A 13775-nucleotide genomic window follows, 5' to 3' on the forward strand; every position below is an offset into this window, starting at 1 on the left:
CTCTCTTCAGGGGAAAAAATCAGCTTAACTAGTCCATACCATGGTGATAAATCTATTACCAAAAATCTCTTGCAGCAACGAAACCCTGCAGAGACAAGGATGTGTTTGATTTTAAACTGCTTGCCAAGTTGGACGCCTTTTGCATAAATGTTTGTGATGAGAAAAACAGTATCGCCGATATCAGAATTCAAGGTAATGTGGAGATGGAGTGGGACACGGAGGTGGTTCTTCCTTCTTACACTATGTTGTTAAAAATTTCTAAGAACTTGGTTTATTGCAACATTTTCTATAATGTATCTGAGGCTCTTCATTTTAATTGCTTTGGAGATCGATTCCTGATTAATAAAGTGTATGTCTCTAGTCCAGTCTATGGTGAAAGTTCATGGTAGATATGAGGCTCAAATGTCCCCATAAAATTTATTACAGTTGTAGTTTGGATCTTACAAATGTTTATTTTTTACAGTGGTACCTCGGGATACGAAATACCCAGGTTACGAAATTTTCGGGATACGAAAAAATCCCATAGGAAATCATTGTTCCGGGTTACGAATGTTTTTTCGGGATACGAAGAAAATTTTTGGTGCTTTTTTCGGCTTTTTCGCACGAAACGCGGCTTTTCCCCATTAGCGCCTATGGCAATTCGGCTTACGAAGGCTTTTCGGGTTACGAAAGCGGCCGCGGAACGAATTAATTTCGTAACCCGAGGCACCACTGTATTTTATTTTGAAAACAGACTCAAGATTTGCATGCTCTACTAGGTATGCACAGTGTTTTTAGCATGTTTGATTAATGGTATGGCAACTCATTTGCACAGACCTTAAAAACTGCATTAAAACACTCTTCTATCCACTGGAACTTGGAATTTACCAGAATTTTCTTTCTTTCTTTCAGGTCTTAACTCATCTCTGTTTCTTCAGTCGAGTCAAACCACTCTATTTGCACGTCTGAAAGATATAATTGTTACAGATGTTGATTCAAGGACAATTCATAAAAAGGTATAATACATTATGTACTGTATGCATTATATGATAGGCTTGCTAGATTGTAACCTGCCTCCCAAGTTACAGGCAAGTTTGTAGAAGAAATTGATTTAGGAATCAGTGTTCACTTGATAGTGATATAAATGCGCTTTGGGGAGCTGCCTGCAAGAGAAGCATTTCTCTTAAGCAAAATCCTGCGTATTTGATGCAAAACTTGGTGATAATGGGATGGAAAAAAAAAACTCTTTGGCCTCCCATTTTGCCTTGTGGTCTTTCTAGGAGGCAAGAAGAGCCTCAAAATCCTCACCCAGAGATTACTGTACCTATTGAAGTATCTCAGATTCCTGTGTTATATCTTTGTGGGAAGGAGAAAACCATGAGCTCTCATGGTGCAATGGTTTGAATGCTGTACTAGGGACTCTGGCAGTCCAGAGTTTGAATCTCCTTTTAACCATGAGCGCTCTTGGGCAAGTCTCGGCCTCAGAGGGAAGCAGTAGCAAATCTCTTTTGAAGAAACTTGCCAGGAAACCCCCATGATAAGTTTGTCTTAGGGTTGCCATACGTTGGAAATGACTCAGAGGCACACAACAACAAACAACAAAATAAAAAGGGATGGAAGGATGGAAATGACATGTTAATTTCCTCCTCTTTTAGGCTGTTTCCATAGTAGGTGATGAAGTCTTCAGTTTCAACTTGACATTGTATCCGGATGCTACCGAGGGAGATGCCTATGCAGACATGTCCAAAGTGGATGGTGTGGTCTCTCTCAAAGTGGGCTGCATTCAAATCATATACCTACACAAATTCCTTATGTCCCTTCTGGTAAGGCTGACTATAACATGGTGGGCAGAACTTAAGACAAATTTTGATAGTGAAAAAATGATTAAATCTGCGGGGCAATGCCATTTGATCATTCTACATCGGTGTCTTGGAAAGTAACTGCAAACTTAGATATCCAGCAGGGCAAGCCAGTTTCCTATTCCTTTTCGAAATAGTTTTGGATCTCTTTAGCTTTAAAAGTGAGTACTTGGATTTCCACTGCAGCTCATCTGACTTGAGTTATGGCGTTACGAGGAAACGTTTAAGAACTATTAAAGTTTTAAGAGCTAAAGCATGCCTCTCCCTGTGTATAGCTGCCCAAGAACTAGCTTACTTTAACTGTTGTCTTGTTTAATATGTTTTATGTTGTTTAAATTTTTTATGGCTTTAATGTGGAAATGTTTTAAATTCTTCATATTATAGGCTGCTCTAAGATTCCATGGTAAAGGGCGGCTTATAAATACTTTAATATAATATGGAAATGTAATGGTGCCTCAGAGGCCTTGAGTACCATTGGTGGGAAATGGAAAGGTAGGGATATGCATAGCATTTATACACAATAAAGAACAGTGAAAACATGATCATTGCTCTCCTCCACAACCTTTCAATTTATTGCAGAACTTTCTGAACAGCTTCCAGATTGCCAAAGAGGCCTTGAGCGCTGCCACAGAAAAGGCCGCAGAGAAGGCTGCCACAAGTGTGAGAGATCTGGCGCAGAGGAGTTTCCGTCTTTCCATGGATATTAACCTTAAAGCCCCCGTTATCTTCATCCCTCAATCTTCAGTCTCCTCTAATGCTGTAGTTGTAGACCTTGGACTGATCAAGGTGCAAAACAAATTCACTTTGGTCCAGGGAGAGGACTGTCCGCTCCCTCCAGTCATGGATAGGATGGATGTCCAGCTGACACAGCTGAAGATGTCAAGGTGAGTTAGAGTTTTGGTTCCCATTGCAAGGCTGTAATGAGAGGAGATGAGGGAAAAATAAAAGGCATTGCCCCTGAAATAAAAAATTCTTCACTCCAGAATGATTTTTAACTTCAGTCCCCACATTTCGAGAGTAAAGCATTAAAAACAGTTTACATGTTTGTTGTTTGTCATGTGCCTCTAAGTCATTTTTTGACTTATGGTGACCCTAAGGTGAACATATCATAGGGTTTACTTGGCCGGTTTCTTCAGAAGGAGGTTGCCATTGCCATCATCTGGGGCTGAAGGAGTGTGACTTGTCCAAGATAACACAGTGGATTTTTATGCTTGAGTGAGGACTTGTAGTCCAACATTCAATCCACTACACCATACTGGCTCTCTTACATATAGAACTCCCTTATTTGCTGTGTTCTCCTTCCTTTGCTCACTTCATCTACCCTTTTTCTCAGTCTGCTTAAACTCTGTTTCTGAATGCTCCACAAAATTTTGAAGTTATTGCACTGCTAGAAATCTGAGAACTAAATTTCATGGTGGAGGCAGAATTCCCATTTGAGGGAGCAATGTTCTCATTTCTGTACATGGATTGGAATAGTCAGCTTGCTTGGTGTCACTTTTAAGGTGTATTGTTCATTTTTAAATTTCCATTTTTTTACATAGGACAATCTTGCAGCCAGGTTTTTCACAGCCTGACATACAAATTCTACACCCGATTAACCTGAATCTCTCTGTGAATCGCAACCTGGCTGGAACTTGGTATCACCAAATACCTGTGATGGAGATCAAAGGGCACCTTGATGCAATGAATGTAAGTTAGTTTTGGTTTCCAAAGTGTTGGTTTCTAAATAGTGGCAGGCATCCAAGGCTAGGCCCTGCATGGCCAGTTTTGGGAAGGCAAACATCACAAATATTTGTAGGCAAGTCACAAGAGGCCACCATGGAAATGGCTTTCTAAATGAATATTTTTATTACCATGACCATCTTTTATGCGATGAACACGAACTACTCTTCAGGTAGCCATGAAAATGTTATGAGTTGAAGGGAGGCAGGGGAGGAATGGGGCAGGATTATTAAAAATGTTAGGGGCTAAGGTTATGGTTTCTCTTTTGAAGCTTTATTAGAAAATGAGTGAATGCTTACAGATGTGAGACCTCTTAGCTATGCTACTGTATATGTGAAGCAGGCTCACTGGTTACAGAAACTGGGGACAACCCATGAAGTTCTGACCAAAAGTGACTCTTGGGGAATTAAATGTCTTGGCTGCTGACTGTGGAATATAATCTATCAGGTAAAGCAGACATTGCTGGTGATGCGCTGCTGGAGGAGTGTGGGGTGTCTCATTTCCTCCAGTGTTACATAGGTGATGTACCCTTCCTTTGTTGTGCTGAATAGCCTTTGAAATTCATTGGATGTTGAACATTTTGATCAGAGCTGTAAAATTTGAAGATAATTCATAGAATCATAGAATCATAGAGTTGGAAGAGACTGCAAGGGCCATCCAGTCCAACCCCCTGCCATGCAGGAAATCCAAATCAAAGCATCCCCATTGACAGATTGCCATCCAGCCTCTGCTTAAAGACCTCCAAGGAAGGAGACTCCACTGCACTCCGAGGGAGTTTGTTCCACGGTTGAACAGCCCTTATTGTCAGGAAGTTCCTCCTAATGTTGAGGTGGAATCTCTTTTCCTGCAGCTTGCATCCATTGCCCCGGGTCCTAATCACTGGAGCAGCAGAAAACAAGCTTGCTCCCTCCTCAACATGACATCCCTTCAAGTATTTAAACAGGGCTATCATATCACCTCTTAACCTTTTCTTCTCCAGGCTAAACATCCCCAGATCCCTAAGTTGTTCCTCATAGGGCATGGTTTCCAGGCCCTTCACCATTTTAGTTGCTCTCCTTTGGACACAAGGCTCCAGTTTCTCAATGTCCTTTTTAAATTGTGGTGCCCAGAACTGGACACAATATTCCAGGTAGGGCCTGACCAGAGCAGAATAGAGTGGCACTATTACTTCCCTGGATCTAGACACTATACTTCTATTGATGCAGCCTAAAATTGCATTGGCCTTGTTAGCTGCCGCATCGCACTGTTGACTCATGTTCAACTTGTGGTCTACTTGGACTCCTAGATCCCTTTCACACGTAGTTTCATTCAGCCAGGTGTCTTTCATCCTATATCTGTGCATTTCATTTTTCCGCCCCAAGTGTAGTACCTTACATTTCTCTGTGTTGAATTTCATTTTGTTAGTTTTGGCCCAGTTTTCTAGTCTGTTCAGGTCATTTTGAATTTTGATCCTGTCCTCTAGGGTATTAGCTACTCCTAATTTGGTGTCATCTGCAAATTTGATAAGTATGCCCCCAATTTTGTCCTCCAATTCTCCTGACTTTACATGCTTCTCTTTAGGTTGTGCTAAATCAAGAGGACCTGAATGTTCTGCTTAAAGTACTGGCAGAAAATCTTGCAGAAGCAGACACAACTACAAGTGGTGCAAAGTCAGTAGCACAAACTGGGGGTAAGACATGAGTATTCATCAGTCATTGAGAAAAAAATCTCTATGATCTGTTCTTCCTTGTGGAAATTCCTTCTTACTGGGAGGGCTTGAAGTAAATTTTACTATCCAGGATCTGGTGGGAAGAGGCAGTCCTCAGGTTAACCAGGCTGGTTCCTGTGTCTCTTGAACAATGCAACATAAAAAGAAGCCTGAACCAATTCGCTTTTCTAAAGTAAGGCTGAGATTTTTTGGATCCATTTCAAGAGCACTGTTTTGTAATGGAGAATTTAGGGGTGCCTTACCTGCTTGAGTAGATAGTTTCAGTTCTCCTGCAGCAACTAGGGGAGTTTACATTTTAGCTGGCCAAAAGCTAAAGCTGTTCCCTTCTTCCTTCTTTCTTCTTAAGGAACAGTTTAATCAGAGTCATTGTGAAAGCCAATAATGATATTAGTTGGTGTCTCTTGTTGTTGTTTAAGGGGAAAGGTGAAGGTTTGAATCCCTAACTTTCCCTTTGTTTAAAAAATTCCAAAAGGAATATTTTTACTTATCCGGATAGCTGGTACAGCTTCTGACGTGAACATTTTGATCAGAGCTGTAAAATTTGAAGATATGCATGTATATACATTGGCAAGTGAACTCTAATCATATTGTTTTCAACTGGAATCCATCTCTCTTTAGCATTTTCTAGCAGCACAAAGGAACTACCAGTTTCCCCAGGACCTCAGAGAGATCTCCCATTAAATAATTTACTGGGTACAGCAAAAGAAGCCATACAGGAAGATATTACCAATATGCTGCTTGACTTTGAAATAAAAAAGGTATGTCATATTATTATCCTTAGCAAAAACGTTCATGTTTCTATTTATTTGTTTTAAATATTTGTATCCTATTGATCTGCTTGTTTGCTTGTGTGTTTCTAAAAATATCCAAAACAATAACCAAGGACTTTTTAGCAGGAGTGGTCAGTTAATATTCTAGGTTTTAGCAGTGCAGAACAGAAAATTTGGAGAAAGTTTCCTATTATATCTGTGAGCTTTGGGCTCTCAACGCCTTTTCTTTTTGTTGTTTGAACCTCCTTGGAACAAACGGGAAGGTTTTGCTTTTGTTGTTGAACAAACCTAACTTTCTATTGGTGTCTGAATTCAGGGAAATTTTGGTGAGAACAAGAGAGGACCAGATTTTCATACCTCGGTTCACTTTCAAACCATGGTTTAAAGTTTAAACTTGGCTTGGTAACATAGAATGTCATGACAAATGTAGGGAAAAAGGAAGTCTGAAAAATATGGGTTAAAAGATGTTAAGGATTCATTCAAATGATTTCTGTTTTTCTCTATTTTAGGTTGTAATAACATTAACAAAGCAGGTGGAACAGCAGAGCTTCCCGTTACACATGTTAACAGTGTTACAGCTTGGAATGGAAAGCAGAATTAAAACTCACGATATGACGGCTACAGCGTACCTTAAAAAAATTGACATGAAGTGCCTTGAATTTAGTGGTATGGTCAAAATAATGCAGTTTGTGTGGTGCAAAAATTTCTTTCTGGTAACACAAACTTTCACACTAATAAGTGAGCTGCTTGTGGATTCTTTAACCTCCCTAAACCCCTGAGATCAAACCTCGGATACAAGACTAGTCCCCCATTCCTTGGCCATACTTTTCACAATAGACACAAAATAAAATTTTAATGAAAAAAAAACAATAACACATATACAGGCTCCACTCCAAAAGATAGCTCTGGTCATAGCAGAGAGTGTATGCTGCAGTTTCTAGGAGGTGAAAAGACAGTCAAGAAATTAAGCACTACATTTTTGTTATGCAAAGAAGTTGTAGCATAAACTTCTGTAAACTTGGTCTACTTTCTCAGATGCATTGTAGACCAAGTCTAGGAAAGCTTATACTACAGCTTCTTTTTATCAGTTATTCTCAAAGGTGTTGCAGAATCCCTTTGCAGACTGATATTCCAGAGTAATATGGCTATTTCTCTGAATTTCTGTTGTTCAAAGAACTTAAGAGATGTTCTCTGATGCTAGCAATAAATACATCTGTCCCAATCTTGTAGAAGTGTTAGTTCATGTAACTTTCTATGTCTGTTTACATATCCAGTCTGTTCTGAGTTTTTAAAATTCTGCAAACAAGTCTTTTTGGGGAATATTGCATTGTTGAAGAAGTGCCGCATTGACGGTATTAATGAGTTTCTTTTGTTAATTAATATCATGCTGTCACTTGCTCATAGTTCTGTACCTTTTGTTTTTCCAGATTCCAAAGGAAATCCCCTGAACATTATCAGTTCGTCAGATGAATCTGAAAAGCATCTTTTAAAGATGGAGTATGTAAAGGTGAAATACGTTTTCCTCCTTTTATTTATTTATTTACCTTTTACTAAAGATCATTGAGCAATCTTATATTGAGTGTCTTAAATTAGCAAGGACAAAGATGGAGAATCAAAATGAAACATTTGGAATTTAAAAAATGCTATGAGTAATTTAAATACTACATTTGCTGCCAGTAATAAAACACAAGAGGGCCAGTATGGCTTAGTAGTTAGTGCTGGACTACGTCTCTGGAGACCAGGCTTTGATTCCCAACTTGGCCATGAAACCCAGAGCTACCTTAGGCAAGTCACACTGTCTCAGCCTTAGGAGAAGGCAAACTTCCTCTGAACTAATCTTGCCCCCCCCCAAAAAAAAACCTTGATACATTCACTGTAAGTTGGAAATGACTTGAAGGCAACAACAACAATAAAACTCAAAGAGAGAAGAAAGAAAGAAAAACTAAAAAGGAGTAGAATTAACTTCTCTGCCAGACTTCATATTGTGCATGTGCCTGAGAGAGAGAGGGAAGGCTATATTCAGTTTAGGAAATTTAGTGAATAGAAGACCTGGATATATATATGTGCTTGCCACATCTTGCCTTCTGGCATTGGAGGTTAAGATGTAAGCAGTTCAGTTACCTAGTTAAGCGTTAAACAGCTCCCTTGACGTATTGTATGCCTTGGATGTTGAATCATCTGCTTGAGCCTGTCTGGTTTTTAATGTTACCTCTGCTGTCTAGTAATTGGAAACTTTGTTCTTTGCCTAGGCCGACCCAGATGGACCACATTTTGAAGCAGTCTACAAAAACACTAAGCAAGTCTTAAATGTAAGTATTAAAAATGCATTACTGAGCTAACTGCCATATTAACATTGCACTTTTGGTTTCATTTTTGCTACAAGGATTGGTTGGAGACATTGATTAAATTAAAGTTTAACTGGATTGACATGCTCCTTTTATGTGGTGGGTGCAATTAAAGTTGAAATTATCATGCATAGTTTACGGGGCACTTCCTTTTAATAGAGAGTCTTGCACTCAGCTGAGATGCGAGCAATCCTCTGTAACATGTTTTCTCTCCCATAGGTATCCTTTTCTTCTTTAGATCTGTTGCTACACATGGATGCCTTGCTTTCGATCATTAATTTTTTCTCCTATGGCACAAGTGGCCTTTTGACGACAGATAAGGGAATGGATACGAAGCTTCCATCCGAGGAGCCCAAAACTGTCCTTGCAAAACCAGGTAGAGCATTAAGGTTATCTCTATAGCCTTCTTTGGTCATGAAATTCAGCATTAATAAATAATAATAAAATTTTTATTTATATACCGCCCTTCCAGAGATCAGGGCGGTTTACATTACAATAAAACAGCACAAATCACAATAAAAACATCAGAAAAATTAAATACACATATAATAAACAGGATAAAAGCCCCGTTAGCCAGTCCTCTTGCGGAATACGAAGGAGGGGAGGCCTACTACGACTCTAATTGGGGGAATGCGATCTTAAATAGAAAGGTTTTTAAACCCTTTCTGAATTGGGCCAGAGAGGTGGCCGAGCGGAGCTCTGTGGGCAGCGTGTTCCAAAGGGCCGGGGCTGCGATGGAAAAAGACTTCCTCGTGGTAGAGGTAAGCCTAGCCCCTGGTACCCTAAGTAATTGCTGCCCAGATGTTCTGAGGGTGCGGGACGGAATGTACGGGGAGAGGCGGTCCTTCAGGTATCCTGGGCCCAAGCCATTTAGGGCTTTATAGGTCATTACCAACACCTTATATTGTGCCCGGAAGCGAATAGGCAGCCAATGCAGATCTTGTAGCACCGGTGTTATGTGGCTGGCCCTGGAAGTACCAGTGACCAGCCCGGCTGCCATATTCTGTACCATTTGTAGCTTCCGGGTTTGGTATAAGGGTTGCTCCATGTGGAGTGCATTGCAGAAGTCCAATCTCGAGGTTACCAGAGCATGTACAACAGTTTCAAGGTCCCTCTGGGCCAGGTATGGACGCAGCTGGCGAATAAGCCGAAGCTGATAACAGGTGCTCTTGACCGTCGCATTCACCTGAGCAGTCAGGTGAAGCGACGAGTCAAGAAGCACCCCCAGACTGCGCACGGAGTCCTTCACAGGAAGCGTGACCCCGTTCAGGACAGGTGGAACCACCGCCATTCCTGGACCAGGGGAACCTATCACAAGTACCTCCGTTTTCTCTGGATTCAATTTGAGTCGGTTTTCCCTCATCCAGCCCATTACTGACTCCAGGAACGCCACGAGAGGAGAGACGCCATCCTTGTTCACTGCATCAGTCGGAGACATAGAGAAAATGATTTGGGTGTCATTAGCGTACTGATAACCCCGCACCCCATGTCTCCGGATGATCTCTCCCAGCGGTTTCATGTAAATGTTAAATAGCATGGGAGACAGAATGGCTCCTTGAGGGACCTCAGTTTTAAGGGGCCTCTCATCAGAGCACACGTCTCCCAGCTGCACCATCTGGGACCTCCCAGAGAGGTAGGACCGGAACCACTGGAGCGCAGTGCCCCCGATTCCCACCTCTGCCAGGCGCCCCAGAAGGATACCATGGTCTATGGTATCGAAAGCTGCTGAGATGTCCAAGAGCACCAACAGGGACACGCTTCCCCTGTCGATGCCCAGACGGAGATCATCGACCAAGGCGACCATGGCCGTCTCAACCCTGTAAACCGCCCGGAAGCCAGTTTGAAATGGGTCCAGATAATCCGTTTCATCCAAGACCGCCTGAAGCTGGATTGCAACCGCCCTCTCGATCACCTTCCCCAGAAATGGCAGCAGCGAGACTGGCCGATAATTATTATGTACCAGGGGGTTGAGGGAGGGCTTTTTTAATAAAGGTTTTACAATGGCCAATTTAAGTTCAGATGGAAATTGCCCTTCCCTCAAAGATGTATTAATAATCCGGCGTAACAATAAAGTTACCGCCGGTCCCCCCTGGGCCGCTAGCCATGAGGGACAGGGATCGAGCATTGCTGTTTTAACGCATGTAGCCATACACTTTTTTGTATTTTTGATAGCAGATGTAGTGCATGTAGGGTCCAGGGGACAAAAGACTGGTCCTCAGGGCCTGCTGCAGTTACCTCTCCAGTACTATGGTTTGTATCATGCACACTGATGTTTTGCTGTTTCACAGTCTCTGTTCCTGCCGCCCCTGGTAATGTGTGTGACCTGAAGCTCACTGCCAGACTGAATGCCTTCAACATTTGGGTCTGTGATCAAAATGGGGACATTGCAGACATGCGAATACAAGGTAAACGGATTTCTGTCATTTGAAGTACCGTATTTTTCGGCGTATAAGGCAACTCTTTGAGTCTGCCTTATGTGCCGATTTTTTACCCCAGAGACAGGCAAATGGCATAGCCCTGTCTCTGGGGTCCTTGCTGGGTCTTCTTGCAGCCAGCTGGCACTCACGCCGGCTGGAGGGGGCCTCTCTGAAGGCCTGAGAGAGGACTCACTGCGGCTGGGCTCTTGCCGCCATATTTTTTCAAAAGGTGGCGGCGGGGAAGCAGCTCCAGAGCCGTCCGGGCCGAGACAAAGAGCTGGCCCTTTACTCCTCGGCGCTGCTGCTGCCACCAGTGCTGTGGATCCTCTGATCCTCCAGTGGCTTCAGAAGTCCTCCGCTGAAGCCGCTGGAGGATCGGAGGATTCCCAGCGGAAGCGGCAGTGGCAGCGCCGAGGAGTATGGGGCTGGCTCTTTGTCTCGAGCGCCGAGGAATAAGGGGCTGGCTCTTTGTCTGGAGCCGCTTCCCCGACACCGCCTTTTGAAAAAAAATGGCAGCGAGAGCCCAGCTGCAGTGGGTCCTGCTTCAGGCCTCCAATGAGGCCCCCTCCAGCCAGCTCGAGACCCCCATATAGGAGGCCAGGGATGCTGCCGGCGGGCAACTTCGGGGTCGCCTTATAACCCTTGTCGCCTTATACGCCGGAAAATACAGTACTATGAATAGTATGCCATTATGTAATGCATTTGGAGTGGGTTCAAAACAGTTGCTCAGTTCAAAGCCAAATGATACAAGTTAAGTCTCCCTTATCCAAATTGCTTGGGACCAGAAGTTGTCCCCCGATTTTGGAGTATTTGCATATTATACATAATGAGGTATCTTAGAAATGAGACCCGAGCCTAACCATGAATTTCATTTATGTTCCTTATATACCTTAGAAACATAGCCAGAATGCATTTTTAATGTAATATTTCTAATAATTTTTGTGGATGAAACAAAAAAGCAAAAAGTTTTGGATTTTGGAGTATTTTGGGATTCACAATTCCAGATAAGGGAGATTCACCCTGTATTAAATCAATAAGCAAGTTTCTTCAAAGACGTTTTGACATTGCCTGTTGCATCCAATTATTTATCAGGCTACTAAAAGTTTCTTCTCTGCTTTCCCGCTTCTGCTTAGGCATGGAGGCCTCTGTTTTGACAATGACCAAGCAGACTGAGGTTTTTGCCAGGCTTCGGGACTTCATAGTAACAAACGTTGACCCAAAAGCTGTTCATAAAAAGGTGAGCATGAGAAACCAGGTTGCTGAGCAGTAGGCTGAGTCCATGCCTTCTCAAGGTGCATCTCTACTGTAGAAATAATGCAGTTTTGACACCACTTTAACTGCCCTGGTTCCACCCTACAGAATCCTGGGATTTGTAGTTTTGTGAGACACCAGCACTCATTGGCAGCGAATGCTAAAGAGCTTGTACAATTACCAATCCCAGGATTCCTTAGGATGGAGCGACAGCACTTAAAGTGATGTCAAACTGCATTGTTTCTACAGTGGAGATGCACCCTAAGTTTCTTTCGGACAGGGAAGACTATGCTTTGGCCTTTGGCTCTTAAAATTAGGGATCTCTGCTCTGGCTCTTCTTTAAACTGTTGGTCTGAGTTTTGAGCTATTTTAAAAGAGGAGTTTGGGCTGTTTCTGATTGGTTTTAGTTACTTAATTTTGAAGTATTTTTTTTAATTGACACTGTATGTGGGGCTGCCTTTGGAAACTGTTATATAGCTGAGGGCAGGAACTCTTTTATTATTGATCTTAGTAAACTGTTTTGGGAACAGTTGCTATTACAATTATTATTTTGGCTGAAAGGCCTGGGAAATACTCAGTGATACTAATAATACAAGAAATCTACCAGAAAATGACCACACTGAATACGATTTTTTCCAGACGGTCTCAATAGTGGGAGATGAAGTCTTCCGGTTCACAATGTCCCTTTATCCTGAAGCTACCGTGGGAGAGGCATATAGGGACATGTCCAAGGTGGATGGCAAAATGTCATTGAAAGTGGGCTGCATTCAGATTGTTTACCTGCATAAATTCTTCATGTCACTGTTGGTAAGAAGATGGCTCTTAGTTTTCTGATACCAGTTGCATTTTAAATTTCTTTTTTAAGAAAAGTGCTTCCCCAGAGAGAAGGACCAATGTAATGGTTTTAAGTTACAGGAGGGTAGCTTTCAACAAATGGTAAGAGTGATTCAGCAGTGGAACCAATTTGCTTGCAATTCTGTGACAGGAGAAAAGGAGATGCACAAATTAATATAGAACGTTGTTTTGGATTGTGCTTCTTCCCCTAAGTTATGATGATAATATCATGCCCCTTGCTAAATCCTAGTGTCTGAGTTTGGACTTGGTGTTTAGATTCTAGGCTCATGCAGCTTTGATTTAACATCAATTTTTAAAATGAAAAGCAGGTTATTATTTGGTGCATCTTGCATAAGTCCAGCCTCCTAGTGCCGCTTGGGCTGGTGTTCTGGGTGCCGCTTGGGCTGGTGTTCTGGGCATTCTGCTCCACAATTTTGTCTTCTTGCAGAACTTCCTAAATCACTTCCAAGCTGCCAAAGAAGCACTGAGTGCTGCTACTGCTCAAGCTGCAGAAAAGGCTGCTTCCAGCATGAAGGATTTTGCTAAAAAGAGCTTTCGCCTTTCGATGGACATAAACCTGAAGGCTCCCGTGATTGTGATTCCGCAGTCGTCCGTGTCTTGCAACGTCTTAGTGGCGGATCTGGGCTTAATCAGAGTTCAGAATGACTTTAGCCTGGTTCCTGGGGAAGAATCTTCTAATCCTCCTGTGATTGACAAAATGGATATACAGCTGACTCATTTAAAGATATCAAGGTATTAGCACTTTCCCTCTCTCTTCCCACTGGAGGGTAATTTCTGATCTTAGAAAAACAATTTCCTAATGCCCATAATGGGTTTTCCTTGCATGCTGTGAGGCACTGGTATAATGGAAAATGAAAGCATCCACTGAA

At 42.2% G+C, this 13775-nt stretch overlaps 1 protein-coding gene across 1 annotated transcript in view; it reads left to right on the plus strand.

Moving 5' to 3' along the window:
- Positions 1-13775, plus strand: part of VPS13C (vacuolar protein sorting 13 homolog C) — a 93655-nt gene that overhangs the window by 39518 nt on the left and 40362 nt on the right. Inside the window, 15 exon segments of the mRNA XM_042472074.1 lie at positions 76-192; positions 892-995; positions 1635-1802; positions 2418-2722; positions 3380-3527; positions 5121-5229; positions 5887-6026; positions 6548-6704; positions 7466-7545; positions 8288-8347; positions 8603-8759; positions 10672-10788; positions 11934-12037; positions 12691-12858; positions 13334-13638. Of these exon segments, the coding sequence (XP_042328008.1) occupies positions 76-192; positions 892-995; positions 1635-1802; positions 2418-2722; positions 3380-3527; positions 5121-5229; positions 5887-6026; positions 6548-6704; positions 7466-7545; positions 8288-8347; positions 8603-8759; positions 10672-10788; positions 11934-12037; positions 12691-12858; positions 13334-13638 (2239 nt within the window).

The sequence above is a fragment of the Sceloporus undulatus genome, chromosome 6, assembly GCF_019175285.1.
Source record: "Sceloporus undulatus isolate JIND9_A2432 ecotype Alabama chromosome 6, SceUnd_v1.1, whole genome shotgun sequence".
Classification (NCBI taxonomy): domain Eukaryota; kingdom Metazoa; phylum Chordata; class Lepidosauria; order Squamata; family Phrynosomatidae; genus Sceloporus; species Sceloporus undulatus.